We start from the raw sequence: 18,430 nt of genomic DNA, 5'->3' as shown, positions 1-18,430 counted from the left end.
GCTCTGGTGAGAGTCAGTACCTGCAGCTGTAGGTGAGGCCAGAACAGCTGGTGATTGGCATGGGCGTAACCAAGGCAACCATGACGTTAACAGATGGGGACTATGAGCTCCTGAAGAGGGTGTTGAGCCAACCAGGGAGCATGGTGTACCTGGGGGGCGGGCCAGGTGAGAATTGAGTCTCAAATGACACCCTACTCCCTAGATAATGTACTACCCTCGGCCAGATACTTTCTCTTCCAATCCTATTCACACTGTCTTCCCACAACAACTGATCCTATTCCTCTTACTCTTTCACCATTCTACTCTTACACAGCACTGCTTATAAGACTACATGAGACCACTTAAACCCCTGTTTACTGTTTGGCCATTGTCTGTCTCTCAACGTTTTACTCTGTCTCATATGGCTATCTATGTAACATCTGTAACACATGTTACTGCAGAGTGCATTAATATTTTATTTTCTAATAGTTGTAATTTCATTTGTATTGAAGCATCTCTAACATCTCTAACATGTGAGGAATGTTCATTTGAACAACAAGAGAAGAACAAGAGAAGGATTGCATTTTCTTTGTGTAGATCGTTTTGTATAACTTTTTTGGCAAACTTTGGTACGTTACCACAAAACCACAGCATGGCCTCTTTCACTTTATTTGCTGCATATGTTTCTGTCATTTCCAGCAGAATTCCCCTCTGAGGTAAAGCTAAACGGTACAGCTGAATTACCATGTCCACTCTTAAGTCTGCGAAGGCAATAAATAGCTATTTATTATAGCTATTTGAGTAGCATTTTTTACAGACGTGCTCAAATTGGTTGGTACCCTGACAGCTGATTGCAATGATGCTTAATTCCTCCTGAAAAGTGATGAAATTCAAAGCTATTTTATCATGTACACTTGCATGCCTTTGGTATGTCATAGAATAAAGCAAAGAAGCTGTGAAGAGAAATTAATTACTGTTTATTCTACAAATACATTCTAAAATGGCCTGGACACATTTGTTGGTACCCCTTAGAAAATATAATAAACAATTGGATTATAGTGATAGTTCAAACTAATTTGTTTCTTTAATTAGTATCACACACACGTCTCCAATCATGTAATCAGTCATTCAGCCTATTTAAATGGAGAAAAGTAGTCACTGTGCTGTTTGGTATCATTATGTGCACCACACTGAACATGGACCAGAGTAAAGTAGTCACTGAGCTCTTTGGTATCATTATGTGCACCACACTGAACATGGACCAGAGCAAAGTAGTCACTGAGCTGTTTGGTATCATTGTGTGCACCACACTGAACATGGACCAGAGCAAAGTAGTCGCTGAGCTGTTTGGTATCATTGTGTGCACCACACTGAACATGGACCAGAGTAAAGTAGTCACTGAGCTGTTTGGTATCATTGTGTGCACCACACTGAACATGGACCAGAGCAAAGTAGTCACTGTGCTGTTTGGTATCATTGTGTGCACCACACTGAACATGGACCAGAGTAAAGTAGTCACTGTGCTGTTTGGTATCATTGTGTGCACCACACTGAACATGGACCAGAGCAAAGTAGTCACTGAGCTGTTTGGTATCATTGTGTGCACCACACTGAACATGGACCAGAGTAAAGTAGTCACTGAGCTGTTTGGTATCATTGTGTGCACCACACTGAACATGGACCAGAGTAAAGTAGTCACTGAGCTGTTTGGTATTATTGTGGTCACCACACTGAACATGGACCAGAGAAATCAAAGGAGAGATTTGTCTGAGGAGATCAGAAAGAAAATAATAGACAAGCAAGGTAAAGGTCAAGACTACAAGACCAACTCCAAGCAGCTTGATGTTCCTGTGACAACAGTTGCAAATATTATTAAGAAGTTTAAGGTCCATGGAACTGCAGCCAACCTCCCTGGGCGCGGCCGCAAGAGGAAAATCAACCCCAGATTGAACAGAAGGAGAGTGCGAATGATAGAAAAATAACCAAGGATAACTGCCAAAGAGATCCAAGGTGAAGGTACGTCAGTTTCTGATCGCACCATTCGTCGCTTTTTGAGTGAACGAGGGCTCCATGGAATAAGACCCAGGAGGACTCCACTCTTGAAAGAAAAACAAAGCCAAATACATATTGACAAGCCACAATCCTTCTGGGAGAATGTCCTTTGGACAGATGAGTCAAAACTGGAGGTTTTTAGAAAGTCACATCAGCTCTATGTTCACAGATGGGAAAAAATGAAGCTTTCAAAGAAAAGAACACCATACCTACAGTGAAACATGGAGGAGGCTCGGTTCTGCTCTGTGGCTGCTTCGCTGTGCCTGGCACAGGGTGCCTTGAACCTGTGCAGGGCACAATAAAATCTCCAGAATGCCTTGATAGTCTTGAGAGAAACGTACTGCCCAGTGTCAAAAAGCTCTGTCTCAGTCACAGGGCAACGGTCCTCCAACAGGATAATGGCCCAAAACAGGATAATGTCCCAAGAATGGATAAGAACAAAACATTTGACTATTCTGAAGTGGCCTTCTGTGAGTCCTGATCTGAATCCTATCAAATATATATGGAAAGAGCTGAAACTTGCAGTCTGGAGAAGGCACCCATCAAACCTGAGACAGCTGGAGCAGTTTGCTCAGGAAGAGTGGGCCAAACTGCCTGTTAACAGGTGCAGGGGTCTCATTGAGAGCTACAGAAAACGTTTGATTGCAATGATTGCCTTTAAAGGTTGTTCAACAAAATATTAGGGTAAGGGTCCCATTTCTGTCCATGCTCTTTTCATGTTTTATTATTTACAATATTATGTTGAGTAAAAAAATAAAAAGCAACATCTGATTTCTATTAAATATGGTATAAACAATGGTAGATCACTGTGTTATTATTTGACCCTGCTGGCCATCTATGAACATCTTGGCCATGTTCTGTTATAATCTCCACCCGGCACAGCCAGAAGAGGACTGGCCTGGATCCTCTCTAGGTTTCTTCCTAGGTTCTGGCCTTTCTAGGGAGTTTTTCCTAGCCACCGTGCTTCTACAGCTGCATTGCTTGCTGTTTGGAGTTTTAGGCTGGGTTTCTGTACAGCACTTTGAGATATCAGCTGATGTAAGAAGGGCTTTATAAATAAATTTGATTTGGATGCCAATTACTTTTGTCAGTTAAGTTATTTCAGAGAAATGTGCATTCTTATTTCTTGTGGCTGGGTGCCAATACATTTGAGCACGTCTGTATATGTTGTAATTTCCCCCAAAGCTGTCCAGATGGTCAAAAAACATTGTATTCTTTCACACACTAAGTTCCTGAACCATTTCTTAATGTACTGTACGGATGAGATGCAAGTTCTGTGTATTACCTTATACTGCCTATGAAACTAACTAAAGCAAGACAGAAGCGCCTGGGACAGAACAGCTACTCTATATTCTTCATTGACATGAGAGTGACATGAACACCAAAACACAAGGCACTCATCTTCTTACCAGACAGAAGCTCTCACATCCAGTTGCAGACCTGGATTCAAATTTAAATCATTTCAAATGCTTTAGCTGAGCTTGCCTGGTGCAATGGAACCAATAGAATAGTCGCGAAGGTGCAAAACCTGCCCACCTGGCACTCCAGGCAGGCTAAAGCAAACGTGCAAAGTATTTGAAAGATTTCTAATAGTATTTGAACCAAGGTTTTCACAGTTGCCTGAGAAAGGGAGGAGTCTAAACCAATGTTCTTCTGTTTTATTTTTGTCCTGTGAAATTCTTTGAGCCCTCGTGAGGAAAGTTTTTTTATTTGGAAAGAAAAACCCCAGATAATTACTCCATCCATCTTCTGTTTGTACATTTCCACAGTTGTTTCAAGTGGAATTGTGCAAGCAAATTACATTTGGATTTTGGGTTTATTGGGTTTTTGTTTTTTTTAGCCCTCACGAGTGGAACATTTTATGAATCTGTCTTCGCTCCTTAAAATCAAAGGTGTATGTGTGTGAGTATGTCTGTCTGTCAATTGGAGGGGACATCTTGGGGAATTTTGGGGAATTGTCTCAGCTCTGTACCTTGTGTTTCTGTAACCAGGGGAAGCACATTGCAAACAACATGTCTGAAGAAGGAAGAAAAAACACACAGAAGTTTCAGTTTGTTAGGTATGCATTGATTGGCTACGGGCTTGATACTTCCGGACACATCCCCCTCTATGCCTATTGGGCTCAAAGAAAGAACAAAGTTCTTATCACTTAATGAGTTTTGGGCCCTAATGAAATAAAGGTCAACAATGTTACGGCAATGAAGAGGCCAGGCAGGCAACATCAAGCAGCATCTCTAATGAATATGAGTGTCAGTGGGCAGCCCAGAAGAACCTAGAACAGTATGGCTGTCGGTCCATTAGTTAATTTAATCAGAAAAAAAGACTTAACATGACTTGTTATTACTTTATTAGCAGATACAGTTGATTTTAAGATGTATAAAAAAAGTACATGTATTTTGTCAAACCACACATTTCACAAAAGGTCTTAAATAATGAGCCTTTTCACTCGTTTGTAGAATGCACATCATAAGACCAAAATAATTGACAAATCATTTGAAATAGCTCAACGTATTTACATTTCATATACAGTCATTTTACACCATACCCAACAACTATTCTAAAATAAACTCCAAAATACAGATCCCCCTGGATGTCCTGTGACTGTCATGTCTAGGGCCAGGAGTGCCTGGAGGAAACTCCTGGCCCTAGTTGTATGACAAGTTGGCAACGGAACGCTGGAATAGGGAGGTTCATTCAGACAGAAAAGCTCTGTGGTTTGTAAGGCAGCAGGTTATAGAGCGGGGCGAAGGGAGGGGGGTTGGGGTCGGGATGGAGGGGTACTGATGGATCACTCTGGGGGAACTCCTTCCCCGCCACTGGGGCAAAGTATAAGGAGGCTCTCTGAAAGACGGAACAGAACAGAACAGAAAACACAAGCTTAGTTGGATTCAGCTAAACAGTATTGTTCCATTTGCTAATTTATAACTACACTCTACTTCTAGGTAAAGAATGGTTACAAAAATATTTTGAATTGAAACCCATGACCAGTTTGAATGGATAAGCAAATAAACGTAATAGATGCCAAATAAATAGATGCCAAATCAAACTAATCTTAATTTTAGGGAAAAACAATATTGTTCTATTTGTAACTGCACTAAACTTGGGAATAATTACAAACAGCAGGCTTTGAACATCACCTCTGAGTGGACAAAGAAAGAAATAAGAAAGAAGGATAAGAAAGGAAAAGAAAGTTCAAAAGATTCCAAATAAACAGATTAGATTCCAAATGGAGGTAGGTCTAATGTTTCTCGGACAAGTTCTTGTTTTCTGGGGGTTTAATGGTTGGACAGTGTTCTTGTTGGATGCATGAACCTGGTATGATCTACTAGGGCTACTTGGTGCTTTCTGTCTTTCAAGCAGCCAGTAGTTGCAAAGCTGGGTTTTAATACAGAGGGTAAGGTAGACAGACGGTGGGCAGAGGAGGGGAGGGCAGCAGGACAATATGGGATGGTAGAGGGAGCTGTCCTCCCAGAACATCCGTGAGTTTCCATCCAATGTACAGTATCTCACTCCTTTCTCTCCCCTAGGGTTTTACAAGACCAATTACCAGTAACAGGACGACATGAGCTTAAGACCGAAACATAGTTGCTGTTGAAATATAGTGCATTTGGAAAGTATTCAGACCCCTTCACCTTTTCCACATTTAGTTATGTTACAGCCTTAAATCTAAAATGGATCAAATAAAAAGGTCTTGTAAGTAAGCATTTCACTATAAGGTCTACACACCTGTTGTATTCGGCGCATGTGACAAATACAATTTGATCTGCAGAGAAGAATACAAGTGTGCCAAGCTTGTAGCGTCATACCAAAGATGACTCGAGGCAGTAATCAGTGCCAAAGGTGCTTCAACAAAGTACTGATTTAAAGGGTCTGAAAACTTATGTAAAGATTTTTTATATTTTTTTTATACATTTGCAGACATTTCAGAAAATCAGTTTTTGCTTTGTCCTTATGGGGTAGTGTGTGTAGATCGATGAGGGGGGGGGGCGGATTCATCCATTTTAGTATAAGGCTGTATCGTAACAAAATGTGGAAAATGTCAAGGGGTCTGAACACTTTCCAAATGCACTGTACATATTTGGCGTCCTGGAAAAACCTTGGCAGGCTCTATTTGTGGCTGGTGTTAAGGCGGAGCTAGTGTCAAACGCATGCTCTTTGGCAAATTTCGCATGCTCTATTTTCCAACCCTTGCACCAGCGTTGGTATTTTACCCTTCTTATATTAACTTGCTTGCTCTGTGGCAGGAGTGGAGATATTTGAGGTGTGCCAATTTCAAGCAGTGCTACTGGTGATACTTAAGACTCACCAAAAGCTGGTCTTAGCGGTAATGCAAATTGGTTAAGTCAATAGACATTCCCGTTTTTTCTTTATATTGGATATTATTATTATTTCTGATTGGCCAGTGAGTGGCCAAGCCTCGACACACCCACAACTTGTTTACTTACCAAATCTGAAAAATATATTTTCAGATTACCATACAGTCCCGGATATTCACAAGGTGTTTGGAGTGACTTTGATTGGTCTTAAAGTCATTCAACTTTCACTGCACATTTTAGTTTCATTTTTTTTTTTTACACACATTGAAAGTAGTCATTCGCTTGAAAAAAAATCTAAAAAGGTTACAAGGAGATACAAGGTTTATCCAGGATGGCAATGATTTATTTCTACAACCTCCACTTCAGTCTTGGGCTTAATTGATCTAGTAAAATCATAGCAGAGAAATGGGTCCGATTCATTATATGGAAACAGCAAATGTGTGTCATGAGCCTTACCTGTGTGGGTAGGCAAGCAGGGTTAGGGATAGGGACACACTTTTTACAGTAAAAGTCACTTCAACACTGAAGATTCAGTGGAAGCAGCAATTTTATCATTGTGTTTTGCAATAAATAGGTTTCATGGTGTGTTTATCATGCAATTCATGTGGATGTAGTTTTTTTATGTGTTCAATATCTGTGAGAGATGTTTGCTTTGACACTTACCCAGTGGGTTTTGCTCTTATCTATTCCAATACTAACAGGAGTGGAAGGTGTGAGCAAACAGAATTACGAGTGTGTGTGTGTGTGTATGTGACTGACCGGGTAGAGGTGTCCTTTGTTGGTGTTGTCCATCAGCAGGGGGGCAGTGGGGGAGGAAAGACATCCACCCTCTGAGAGATGAGATGACAACAGGGTCACTGAGCTGCTCCTCTGTCAAACACATACACAAAGAGAGACACACACAAACACATTTTGGAATGTTGTGAAATGTGTTGTGATCCTCTTGTGTGTATTCTGAAATACACACACAAACACAAACACACATTACGGGTTGTGCTGGATATCTGAAATTATGTTGTCACCTGGTCTGGCATCAGCAGTTTGCCCCCCCCAACACAAACGCACAAACAACCGCTTGTTCACACACACACACCCTGACACGCTGCTCATCAACCAGAAGTGGTGGGGAGAGAGATTTATAGCGATGCCGTGTTATTTGGATAAGACAGGAAGGGTTGGGGGATCCTGGGGTGGAAGGGGAGAGCTCAGATTTCCAAGAAACAATTATCTCTGACGTTGATGTGTGTCTTCCTGGGCTATGCCCTGCTGTGTCTCCCAGCTCTATCGTGCCACAACACAGAACATAAGCTCCTTCTTCTAATTCAATCAGGGCCGGTTAGCTGTTCTGGTTCTACTGGGGACATTTAACATAGGATGATCGCCAGAGAGATATCTTTCTTTCCTCTTAAGTGAGTCGTGACATTTATAATCTGGATTGCCGGGAAACTAAAAGACACACTTTTGTATTCGATTTGATCATCAGAAAGGTATGAATATGTCTTTCCCAACCCCCATCCACTCCTTCAAAGCTTTGCTCGGATATGATAGCAGACAGACCTGGGTTCAAAAAAGATTGTAAATACTTGATCTGTGCTTGATTGAGCTTGCCTGGCTTAATGGACCGATAAAATAGTTCCAAAACTGTAAACCCTGCACATCTGGCACTCCAGGCAGGCTAAAAACAACACTGACAGTATTTGGACGATTTCATAGCAGAAGAACAATGATAGCAGAAGGTCTTGTAAAGTTTAACGGCTTCCCGGCCCACACCCCTACCGGCTCACACTGTTCCATCTTGACACCATATGTCCATAGGAGTCCTCCTGATACATCATCTGGGAGATTGCCTGTAATTTGATACCTCTGCTACTCTCCACAACTATCTCTTGCTGTGTTTGTCCTCAACAGAGGCTTCACCTCCACTCCTCTGGAACACGGTACACCTTGTATGGACTCACTGTACTCTACTGTATCAACACCAGTCTCATCAATAGCACTATAGGTGCAATCAAGCAACAGTTATGCAATTTGCCTCCACTCACTTAAAGGAACCGATACTCTAGATCCTTCATCGCTCGAGTCAAAAGTTGTGCACTATAATAGGGAATAGGGCTTCAAACACATAAAGCACTTAAAGTGAGCTATGTTTTCAGATCTCAGAGGTCTTCTATTGGGATAAGTCCATGTCCCAGGTCATCTCTTTTGTAGATTCATCTTGATCAAATGGAAAAGATAAGCACTCTGGGCTCCCGAGTGGCGCAGCAGTCTAAGGCACTGCCTCTCAGTGCTAGAGGCATCACTACAGACCCTGGTTAGATTCCAGGCTGTATCACAACCGGACGTGATTGGGAGTCCCATAGGACAGCACACAATTGGCCCAGCGTCGTCCAGGTTAAGTCGTCATTGGAAATAGGAATTTATTCTAACTGACTTGCCTAGTTAATTAAAGGTTAAATAAAATTAAAATCAATATATGTAACTTCCAGATTTGTTGTGCTTATGTTTTCCATTCATTTGAGGTTGAGGAGGCACATACAGTGGGGCAAAAAAGTATTTAGTCAGCCACCAATTGTGCAAGTTCTCCCACTTAAAAAGATGAGAGAGGCCTGTAATTTACACTTCAACTATGACAGACAAAATGAGAAAAAAAATCCAGAAAATCACATTGTATGATTTTTTATGAATTTATTTGCAAATTATGGTGGAAAAAAAGTTTACCTCAAAAAAAAAAAAGTTTACCTCAATACTTTGTCATATACCCTTTGTTGGCAATGACAGAGGTCAAACGTTTTCTGTAAGTCTTCACAAGGTTTACACACACTGTTGCTGGTATTTTGGCCCATAACTCAATGCAGATCTCCTCTAGAGCAGTGATGTTTTGGGGCTGTTGCTGGGTAACACGGACTTTCAATTCCCTCCAAAGATTTTCTATGGGGTTGAGATTTGGAGACTGGCTAGGCCACTCCAGGACCTTGAAATGCTTCTTACGAAGCCACTCCTTCGTTGACCTGGCGGTGTGTTTGGGATCATTGTCATGCTGAAAGACCCAGCCACGTTTCATCTTCAATGCCCTTGCTGATGGAAGGAGGTTTTCACTCAAAATCTCACAATACATGGCCCCATTCATTCTTTCCTTTACACGGATCAGTCGTTCTGGTCCCTTTGCTGAAAAACAGCCCCAAAGCATGATGTTTCCACCCCCATGCTTCACAGTAGGTATGGTGTTCTTTGAATGCAACTCAGCATTCTTTGTCCTCCAAACACAACGAGTTGAGTTTTTACCAAAAAGTTATATTTTGGTTTCATCTGACCATATGACATTCTCCCAATCTTCTTCTGGATCATCCAAATGCTCTCTAGCAAACTTCAGACGGGCCTGGACATGTACTGGCTTAAGCAGGGGGACACGTCTGGCACTGCAGGATTTGAGTCCCTGGCGGCGTAGTGTGTTACTGATGGTAGGCTTTGTTACTTTGGTCCCAGCTCTCTGCAGGTCATTCACTAGGTCCCCCTGTGTGGTTCTGGGATTTTTGCTCACCGTTCTTGTGATCATTTTGACCCCACGGTGTGAGATCTTGCATGGAGCCCCAGATCGAGGGAGATTATCAGTGGTATTGTATGTCTTCCATTTCCTAATAATTGCTCCCACAGTTGATTTCTTCAAACCAAACTGCTTACCTATTGCAGATTCAGTCTTCCCAGCCTGATGAAGGTCCACAATTTTGTTTCTGGTGTCCTTTGACAGCTCTTTGGTCTTGGCCATAGTGGAGTTTGGAGTGTGACTGTTTGAGGTTGTGGACAGGTGTCTTTTATAATGATAACAAGTTCAAACAGGTGCCATTAATACAGGTAACGAGTGGAGGACAGAGGAGCCTCTTAAAGAAGAAGTTACAGGTCTGTGAGAGCCAGAAATCTTGCTTGTTTGTAGATGACCAAATACTTATTTTCCACCCTAATTTGCAAATAAATTCATAAAAAATCCTACAATGTCATTTTCTGGATATTTTTTTTCTCATTTTGTCTGTCATAGTTGAAGTGTACCTATGATGAAAATTACAGGCCTCTCTCATCTTTTTAAGTGGGAGAACTTGCACAATTTGTGGCTGACTAAATACGTTTTTTGCCCCACTGTAGCTGGATCTACACAACCTGAAAATATCTGAGAAACTTTGAATTTGGAGTGTAATTTCCCTAAAATGTCCCTTTAATGAATAACAAAGTATACCCTTGATTCAATCCGTAGAGCTGAAGACCTGCGCTGCAGCGCGATAGAAATTTAAAGGCAATGTTCCCGCATTTGCAGACTGCATTTATGCATTTAACGCTTAATACAGTATGTCAGCTCAATTGAAAATGATCTTGAAATTTCAATCGCGCTACAGCTCAGACCTTCAGCGCTACGAATTGAATCAAGTCCAATATTAACCTGTGAGCCCGAGGAATGTACCCATATAAATAACACGGCAAAGTATTTCAGAACCATGGACAGCTACAGTTAGCCAGTGCAGGAGAAAGGCGCTGATGGTTCAGCTCCACTGCAGTGGAGAGCTCCACTACAGGCGGGCCGTGTCCCGCACCCAACACCGCTCATTATGAGCTGTTGCCACACACCTGTGGGCTACTGAGAAGAATGTTTGGAATGGGCAGGAGCAGGCCTGCAGGGCAAGAGAATGCCACCTGATTTTGATTCTTTTTCCCAATCCCCTTTCTCCAGGTTTAATAAAATATGGAATAAAATATGGATATGATTTTACTGCAAGTACTGATTAAGACTCCTGATAGTACACCACAAACCTTTAAGCATTGCACAAGTACATTTGCGTGCAATTTTAGCCACAGCCTGTCTCTCTCACCTGGTCCTTGATGCTTCCCAGCACAGCAGTGGTCAGGATACCCAGGAAGAAGGCCACCAGGTTGAGGCTGGTCAGCACCCAGATCAACACGTACAGGGACATCACGTCCCCGCAGCTCTGCACACCCACAAACTCATAGTAGTTGTTCATGTAGCCCCCACTACAAGACAGGACAACAGAATGTCACTAACAACAAATCCTTTAACAATATTATTATATTTATGCTATTAATATGCCATTCATAGAATAACATTAGGCTACTTTATAAAGCTATACTATTAAGCTAGTATGAAATGAGTTGGACAGGACCAGGAGTTCTCGCAGACCATTGTTTTTTATTTAACCTTTATTTTGACAGAGAAGTCATACTGAAACTAGGCTCTCGTTTTCAGATACAATATACAAAATTACAAAACATATTAAGAAGAAGACACATTCATCAACATAGAGGTCATTACTCTGAACAGACCAAGTGAGACCAGTGGCCTCGTTTATAAAAATGTTCTTAGATTTATACTTGAAGTTGGTCGTAAGATCATTTCCGACAGTGTGCTTATGTTGGATTCATAAAACATACTGAGCATAAAAAAACCTTGCTTACGCAGCTTCTAAGAATCCCATTTGTAACTTACGCACCTGTGATCTATAAATCTCAAGTTAACTTTGAATTGACGGCACCTGAACGTGCCTTACAATCAGCGATTTCCCCTTATAGAATGCTAGCACAAATGAGGGTTTAGTCAGGAATATCCATGGAACGAAAGCAGACTTTTTGGAAGTCGAGATCACGACGATGGTAGAGGAGATTGAAGACAGGCAACACGTATTATTCAGTGGACTAAATAGTGGGTTGACAAACAAAGTCAAACAGGTAGCTTGGGAGTGTGTCGCCGCTGCAGTGAACGAGGTGGGGCAGCAAGACAGAACTGTGGCTGATGTGAAAAAGAAATGCTCTGACCTTAAACTGCAAGGGATAAAAATAATCGCCATTCATAACAAGCAGGAAAATCACCTACGTCAAGTCTAGACTCGGCATAGAGATAAGATCATTTCCACGTCAAAGTAAGGTTTCATAAATAACTACTTATATGTGGTTTTCTGCACAAGTCATACTTAAGATCAAAATGGATTGTAAGTCCGTTTTATAAATGAGGCCCCAGAGCATCCACATAAAGGGCACAACAAAAACTAAAATCAGCTTTCCCCAACTCTGTGGAGACCGAAGGGGCCTCCAGTGTTATTCAAGCCTGTTTTGGTCATTTGTAAGTCTAAATTTAATTAATGATGCTAGATACATAAGAAGTCTCTGCATGAGTGCTTTGTAGAAAAACACATGAAAATGTGGCTCTCTCCTTACATACAAAGAGGCCCAACCTAGTGCTGTTACGGTGGCATATTACCGCCACACTGGCGTTCACAAGTCATGACGACAGTCAAATTCCATGTGACCGTTTAGTCACGGTAATTAGGCTTCTCCAAGCTCTGATGCTGCTGATGGTTATTAGTGGCCTACCGAACTTGCTAACTGCTACCAAACTTGCTAACTGGACCAAATTGTCCCTCTAATCACTCTGACATCAATACAAATGTATTTGAAAATCTAATCACACTTCATGAGAGCCCATGAGCTCATGTTGCGCAACATTTCTATAGGCTATGCAATTGCGTGAGAAAACAGAGTGATGGTCTCTATTAAAAAGAGGTGGATCCCATGAGCTTTCTATAGGCTAGGCCTACTATATTTATTTCTCAACTTTCTAATATTAAACAAATTGCTTCTCTTTACAGGAGTATAGCCTACCTGGCTGGAATGAAAAATGAACCACGGGAAAAGCGTCCTCCATTCACTTTTTAAGTGCATAGATGACATGTATTTTTGCCTCTGCCCCTGTTTCGAGACAGGTGCATAGTAATGGCCCATTCTAAATCAAAACAAATTTCACACATATATTATTTAGTATATGTAAAAACAAGATTAAATCAAGAATAGTCTGAAGGCTGACAATATTAGCCTATCACTTGTGAATGATGCCCAGCTAGTGTGCAGTAAGGCAAGAAACAACGCATGCCTTTTTTTGGCAATTTTTTCAAATCATAGTCTCGCTCATGGGCCTATATGTTTTTATAAGGTTTGTATCGCAGCTAAAGTGGCCAAATAACGTCTTAACATTAAGCACATGAAACTGGTTTACAACAGGTGTAGAGTCTAACTGGCGTACATAGGCAGTGTGTGAGTTTCAAGTTTGGGGAAGATCATTTTCACCATAAAAATGCACCTTTATAATAAACACATTACATGCATAGTCACGTTTGCAGTCACTTTTGAGAATGGTGTTTTCCCACTAATTGATTGCATTTTGGAACATTGGCGCTTATAGCCTCCTGCCATATGCACATTGCTGCGCTTATAATGTGAAGGAATAGACAGTTTATCAACATTTTAAGCTAAACGTTCTGATCTGTTGCGTCAGCCACATTGCTCACATTTTTTTAATGCTAGTGGTTGTATTAATTTGGGATCTATCGCATCCCACAACTGTCCCAGACTATGTTTGGAATATTTATTTATTGTACAAAATAGGTCAACTTTTGCACTATTGGGATAGTAGATCTCCTGACATGTCAATGATGTGTCGTGAAACAGTGTTTTTTGATGAAGGAATTGTCTGTATAGTTTTGTTGGCCTTTTCCCCCAGCATTGTCCCAGCCATATCCATGGCAGCAAGAAGAATTAAGTCCTCCACAATAGTATGGGGCTTCCCTGTCCTAGCCACTCGGTAGCTCACCATATAATACTCTTCTAGCCCCTTCTTATTAATGTTATCGGTTGCTTTTATACATGTCTTACTACTCGAAAGTCGTCTTAATTCTCGCTCAAAAAACTCCTGTGGCTTATTTTTCAAATTGGCATGTTTTGTTTCTAAATGTCTGCGCAAGAATGAAGGCTTCATCGAGCTGTGAGATAGTACTTTTGTACATAAAACACACTGTGGCTGAGGAAAGGCACTACTCCCAATATACACTACCTTTCAAAGGTCTGGAGTCACTTAGAAATGTCATTTTTTTTAAATTAAGATAAGCACATTTTTTGTCCATTAAAATAACATCAAATTCGATTAGAAATACAGTGTAGACTGTTAATGTTGTAAATCACTATTGTAGCTGGAAATGGCAGAATTTTTATTGGAATATCTACATAGGCGTACAGAGGCCCATTATCAAATCAAATCAAATCAAATGTTATTTGTCACATACACATGGTTAGCAGATGTTAATGCGAGTGTAGCGAAATGCTTGTGCTTCTAGTTCCGACAATGCAGTAATAACGAACAAGTAATCTAACTAACAATTCAAAAAAAACTACTGTCTTATACACAGTGTAAGGGGATAAAGAATATGTACATAAGGATATATGAATGAGTGATGGTACAGAGCAGCATAGGCAAGATACAGTAGATGATATCGAGTACAGTATAACATATGAGATGAGTATGTAAACAAAGTGGCATAGTTAAAGTGGCTAGTGATACATGTATTACATAAGGATGCAGTCGATGATATAGAGTACAGTATATACGTATGCATATGAGATGAATAATGTAGGGTAAGTAACATTATATAAGGTAGCATTGTTTAAAGTGGCTAGTGATATATTTACATCATTTCCCATCAATTCCCATTATTAAAGTGGCTGGAGTTGAGTCAGTGTCATTGACAGTGTGTTGGCAGCAGCCACTCAATGTTAGTGGTGGCTGTTTAACAGTCTGATGGCCTTGAGATAGAAGCTGTTTTTCAGTCTCTCGGTCCCAGCTTTGATGCACCTGTACTGACCTCGCCTTCTGGATGACAGCGGGGTGAACAGGCAGTGGCTCGGGTGGTTGATGTCCTTGATGATCTTTATGGCCTTCCTGTAGCATCGGGTGGTGTAGGTGTCCTGGAGGGCAGGTAGTTTTAATCATCTCCTTAGTTTTGTTGACGTTGAGTGTGAGGTTATTTTCCTGACACCACACTCCGAGGGCCCTCACCTCCTCCCTGTAGGCCGTCTCGTCGTTGTTGGTAATCAAGCCTACCACTGTTGTGTCGTCCGCAAACTTGATGATTGAGTTGGAGGCGTGCGTGGCCACGCAGTCGTGGGTGAACAGGGAGTACAGGAGAGGGCTCAGAACGCACCCTTGTGGGGCCCCAGTGTTGAGGATCAGCGGGGAGGAGATGTTGTTGCCTACCCTCACCACCTGGGGGCGGCCCGTCAGGAAGTCCAGTACCCAGTTGCACAGGGCGGGGTCGAGACCCAGGGTCTCGAGCTTGATGACGAGCTTGGAGGGTACTATGGTGTTGAATGCCGAGCTGTAGTCGATGAACAGCATTCTCACATAGGTATTCCTCTTGTCCAGATGGGTTAGGGCAGTGTGCAGTGTGGTTGAGATTGCATCGTCTGTGGACCTATTTGGGCGGTAAGCAAATTGGAGTGGGTCTAGGGTGTCAGGTAGGGTGGAGGTGATATGGTCCTTGACTAGTCTCTCAAAGCACTTCATGATGACGGATGTGAGTGCTACGGGGCGGTAGTCGTTTAGCTCAGCAACCATCACTCCTGTATTCCAATGGCACGCTGTGTTAGCTAATCCAAGTTTATCATTTTAAAAGGCTAATTGATCATTAGAAAACCCTTTTGCAATTATGTTAGCACAGCTGAAAACGGTTGTTTCTGATTAAAGAAGCAATAAAACTGGCCTTCATTAGACTAGTTGAGTATCTGGAGCATCAGCATTTGTGGGTTCGACTACAGGCTCAAAATGGACAGAAACAAATAGCTTTATTCTGAAACTCGTCAGTCTATTCTTGTTCTGGGAAATGAAGGCTATTCCATGCGAGAAATTGCCAAGAAACTGAAGATCTCGTACAACGCTGTGTACTACTCCCTTCACATAACAGCGCAAACTGGCTCTAGCCAGAATAGAAAGAGGAGTGGGAGGCCTCGGTGCACAACTGAGCAAGAGGACATTAGAGTACATTAGAGTGTCTAGTTTGAGAAACAGACGCCTTACAAGTCCTCAACTGGCAGCTTCATTAAATAGTACCCGCAAAACACCAGTCTCAACGTCAACAGTGATTAAGCGACTCCGGGATGCTGGCCTGCTGGGGACAATAAAAGGCCACTCTTAAATGTGCAGTTGTGTCACACAACACAATGCCACAGATGTCTACATTTTGAGGGAGCGTGCAATTGGCATGCTGACTGCAGGAATGTACGGCAGAGAGAAAGCAGAGGACTTTCTCACTGTATGGATCCTGCCTGCACATACACTATACGAGCCGGAGATGACCAACTTGGTGCTGTAGAAGCAACAGTAAATTGCAGAGCAGTGAGCCAAAACACCGGTCAACAAGTTAAAGAAAGACAGGTAGTAGGAGCATTCGCTTACCAACGAGCAGCGTGGTGTGAATGAGCGTGGAGTGAAGGAGCAGTGAATGATGGCTCATGAGGGCATGGGAAGTGAGATGAGTTGGCCTGTACACCATTTGACCTGGCTAGGAAACCCTCAGCGCTAGTTTGAGCCTACTTCAGCTTAAATGGGTTCTACACATTGATGATGTGAGGGGTGAGTTACCACATATACTGTATATAAAGTTATTTTAGTTAGATGATTAAAGTTAGTTAGATTATTACCAGTTGGATCTGCGGCTTATCAGACTTGCTTTCAATGAGAAATCTGTTGGGTCGTACACAAAGCATACCCACTTAACATACTGCTTGACTAGTTGGGCCCAAGCTTGCTGTACAACATTAAAACCTATTCAGTCTGACTACAAACAGGCTCTCAAAGTGCTTGATAGGAAGCCCAATAGCCATCATCATTGTCACATCCTTAGAAAGCATGAGCTCTTGAGTTGGGAAAATCTTGTGCAATACACCGACGCATGTCTTGCATTCAAGATCCTCAATGGCCTGGCTCCCCCTCCACTCAATATTTTTGTTAAACAGAAAACCCAGACATATGGCAGCAGATCCACAAGGTCTGCCATGAGAGGTGACTGTATAGTTCCCCTAAGGAAAAGCACCTTTAGTAAATCTGCATTCTCTGTGAGAGCTTCCCATGTCTGGAATACACTGCCATCAGACACACATAACTGCACCACATATCACACTTTCACAAAATGCTTGAAGACATGGCTAAAGGTCAATCAGATTTGTGAACATGGTCCCTAGCTGTGTGTTGCCACTCTCCATGTTGTCTGTTGTCTAGCTTGTGAGGTGTGGAAACACTTTGTTGCTTTTATGAATTTTGTCTTGCTGCTTTTTGTTTTATGCTGCTCTGTCTGTATGCTACGTCTTGCTTGTCCTATGTTGCTCTGTCTGTATGCTATGTCTTGCTTGTCCTATGTTGCTATGTCTTGCTTGTTCTATGTTGCTATTGTCTATATTGTAATTGTTTTTAATAACCTGCCCAGGGACTGCGGTTGAAAATTAGCCGGTTGGCTAAAACCGGCACTTTTACTGAAATGTTGATTAATGTGCACTGTCCCTGTAAAAATAAAAATAAACTCAAACTCAAACTCAAACTCAAGCTACATGATGGATCTTTAATGTATGTGCATCTTTGACTCACTTGGCACAGTCATAAAGGTCACAGCAGTAGCAGGTCCCACTGCGTACCTTCATAGTACATGACTCCGTGAGACCCTGGCACGGCACCTGCAAGAGGAGGCAGACACTCTAATCAACAGTATTGAGTGACAGGCACAGTACAAGCAGAGATTAGTCAAAGGTGATAGACCCCTCCCTTAAAATGTATTTTCCCCCTGCCAGACAGTATGTACTACACATATTTTCAGAATTGGACAGGATAGCTAACACAGTAAGTCATATTGCTATGCGTGCAGTTGTACTTACAGAGGCATAGTAATTCTCATAGATGTAGCTATTTCCACTTGTGTAAAACTGGCATCTCCCTGCTTTCAGAGGACGGACATCCTGGTGTGGGACAGACAGAGAGACATGATATCGTAATGCATGAGAGAATTGAATAGACTGCAGTTGTAAGGTTTAAACACAGCTGCAATGACTCCATCCAATTCCAGCACATCCCTTTTGAATAGCATTTGCCAATTAGACTCCATATCGTTCTGGCATTGTAAAGTTCTCCTATAAAACAGATGATGGATGTAAAATATATATACACTAAGTGTACTAAACATTAGGAACACCTGCTCTTTCCATGACATAGACTGACC

At 41.8% G+C, this 18,430-nt stretch overlaps 1 protein-coding gene across 1 annotated transcript in view; it reads right to left on the bottom strand.

Moving 5' to 3' along the window:
* Nucleotides 1–4,363: 4,363 nt before the first annotated feature.
* LOC109905578 (transmembrane protein 255B) overlaps nt 4,364–18,430 on the bottom strand; it is a 31,878-nt gene continuing 17,811 nt past the window's right edge. Inside the window, exons 5-9 of the mRNA XM_020503027.2 lie at nt 18,090–18,170; nt 17,806–17,891; nt 11,201–11,360; nt 7,107–7,217; nt 4,364–4,872 (exon numbers count right to left, since the gene is read on the bottom strand). Coding sequence (XP_020358616.1) covers nt 4,726–4,872; nt 7,107–7,217; nt 11,201–11,360; nt 17,806–17,891; nt 18,090–18,170 — 585 coding nt within the window. The 3' untranslated portion in view covers nt 4,364–4,725. The remainder of the gene's footprint in view (nt 4,873–7,106; nt 7,218–11,200; nt 11,361–17,805; nt 17,892–18,089; nt 18,171–18,430) is intronic.

Source organism: Oncorhynchus kisutch, linkage group LG15 (genome assembly GCF_002021735.2).
Source record: "Oncorhynchus kisutch isolate 150728-3 linkage group LG15, Okis_V2, whole genome shotgun sequence".
Taxonomy (NCBI): domain Eukaryota; kingdom Metazoa; phylum Chordata; class Actinopteri; order Salmoniformes; family Salmonidae; genus Oncorhynchus; species Oncorhynchus kisutch.
This window is presented reverse-complemented; position numbering and strand designations above follow the sequence as displayed.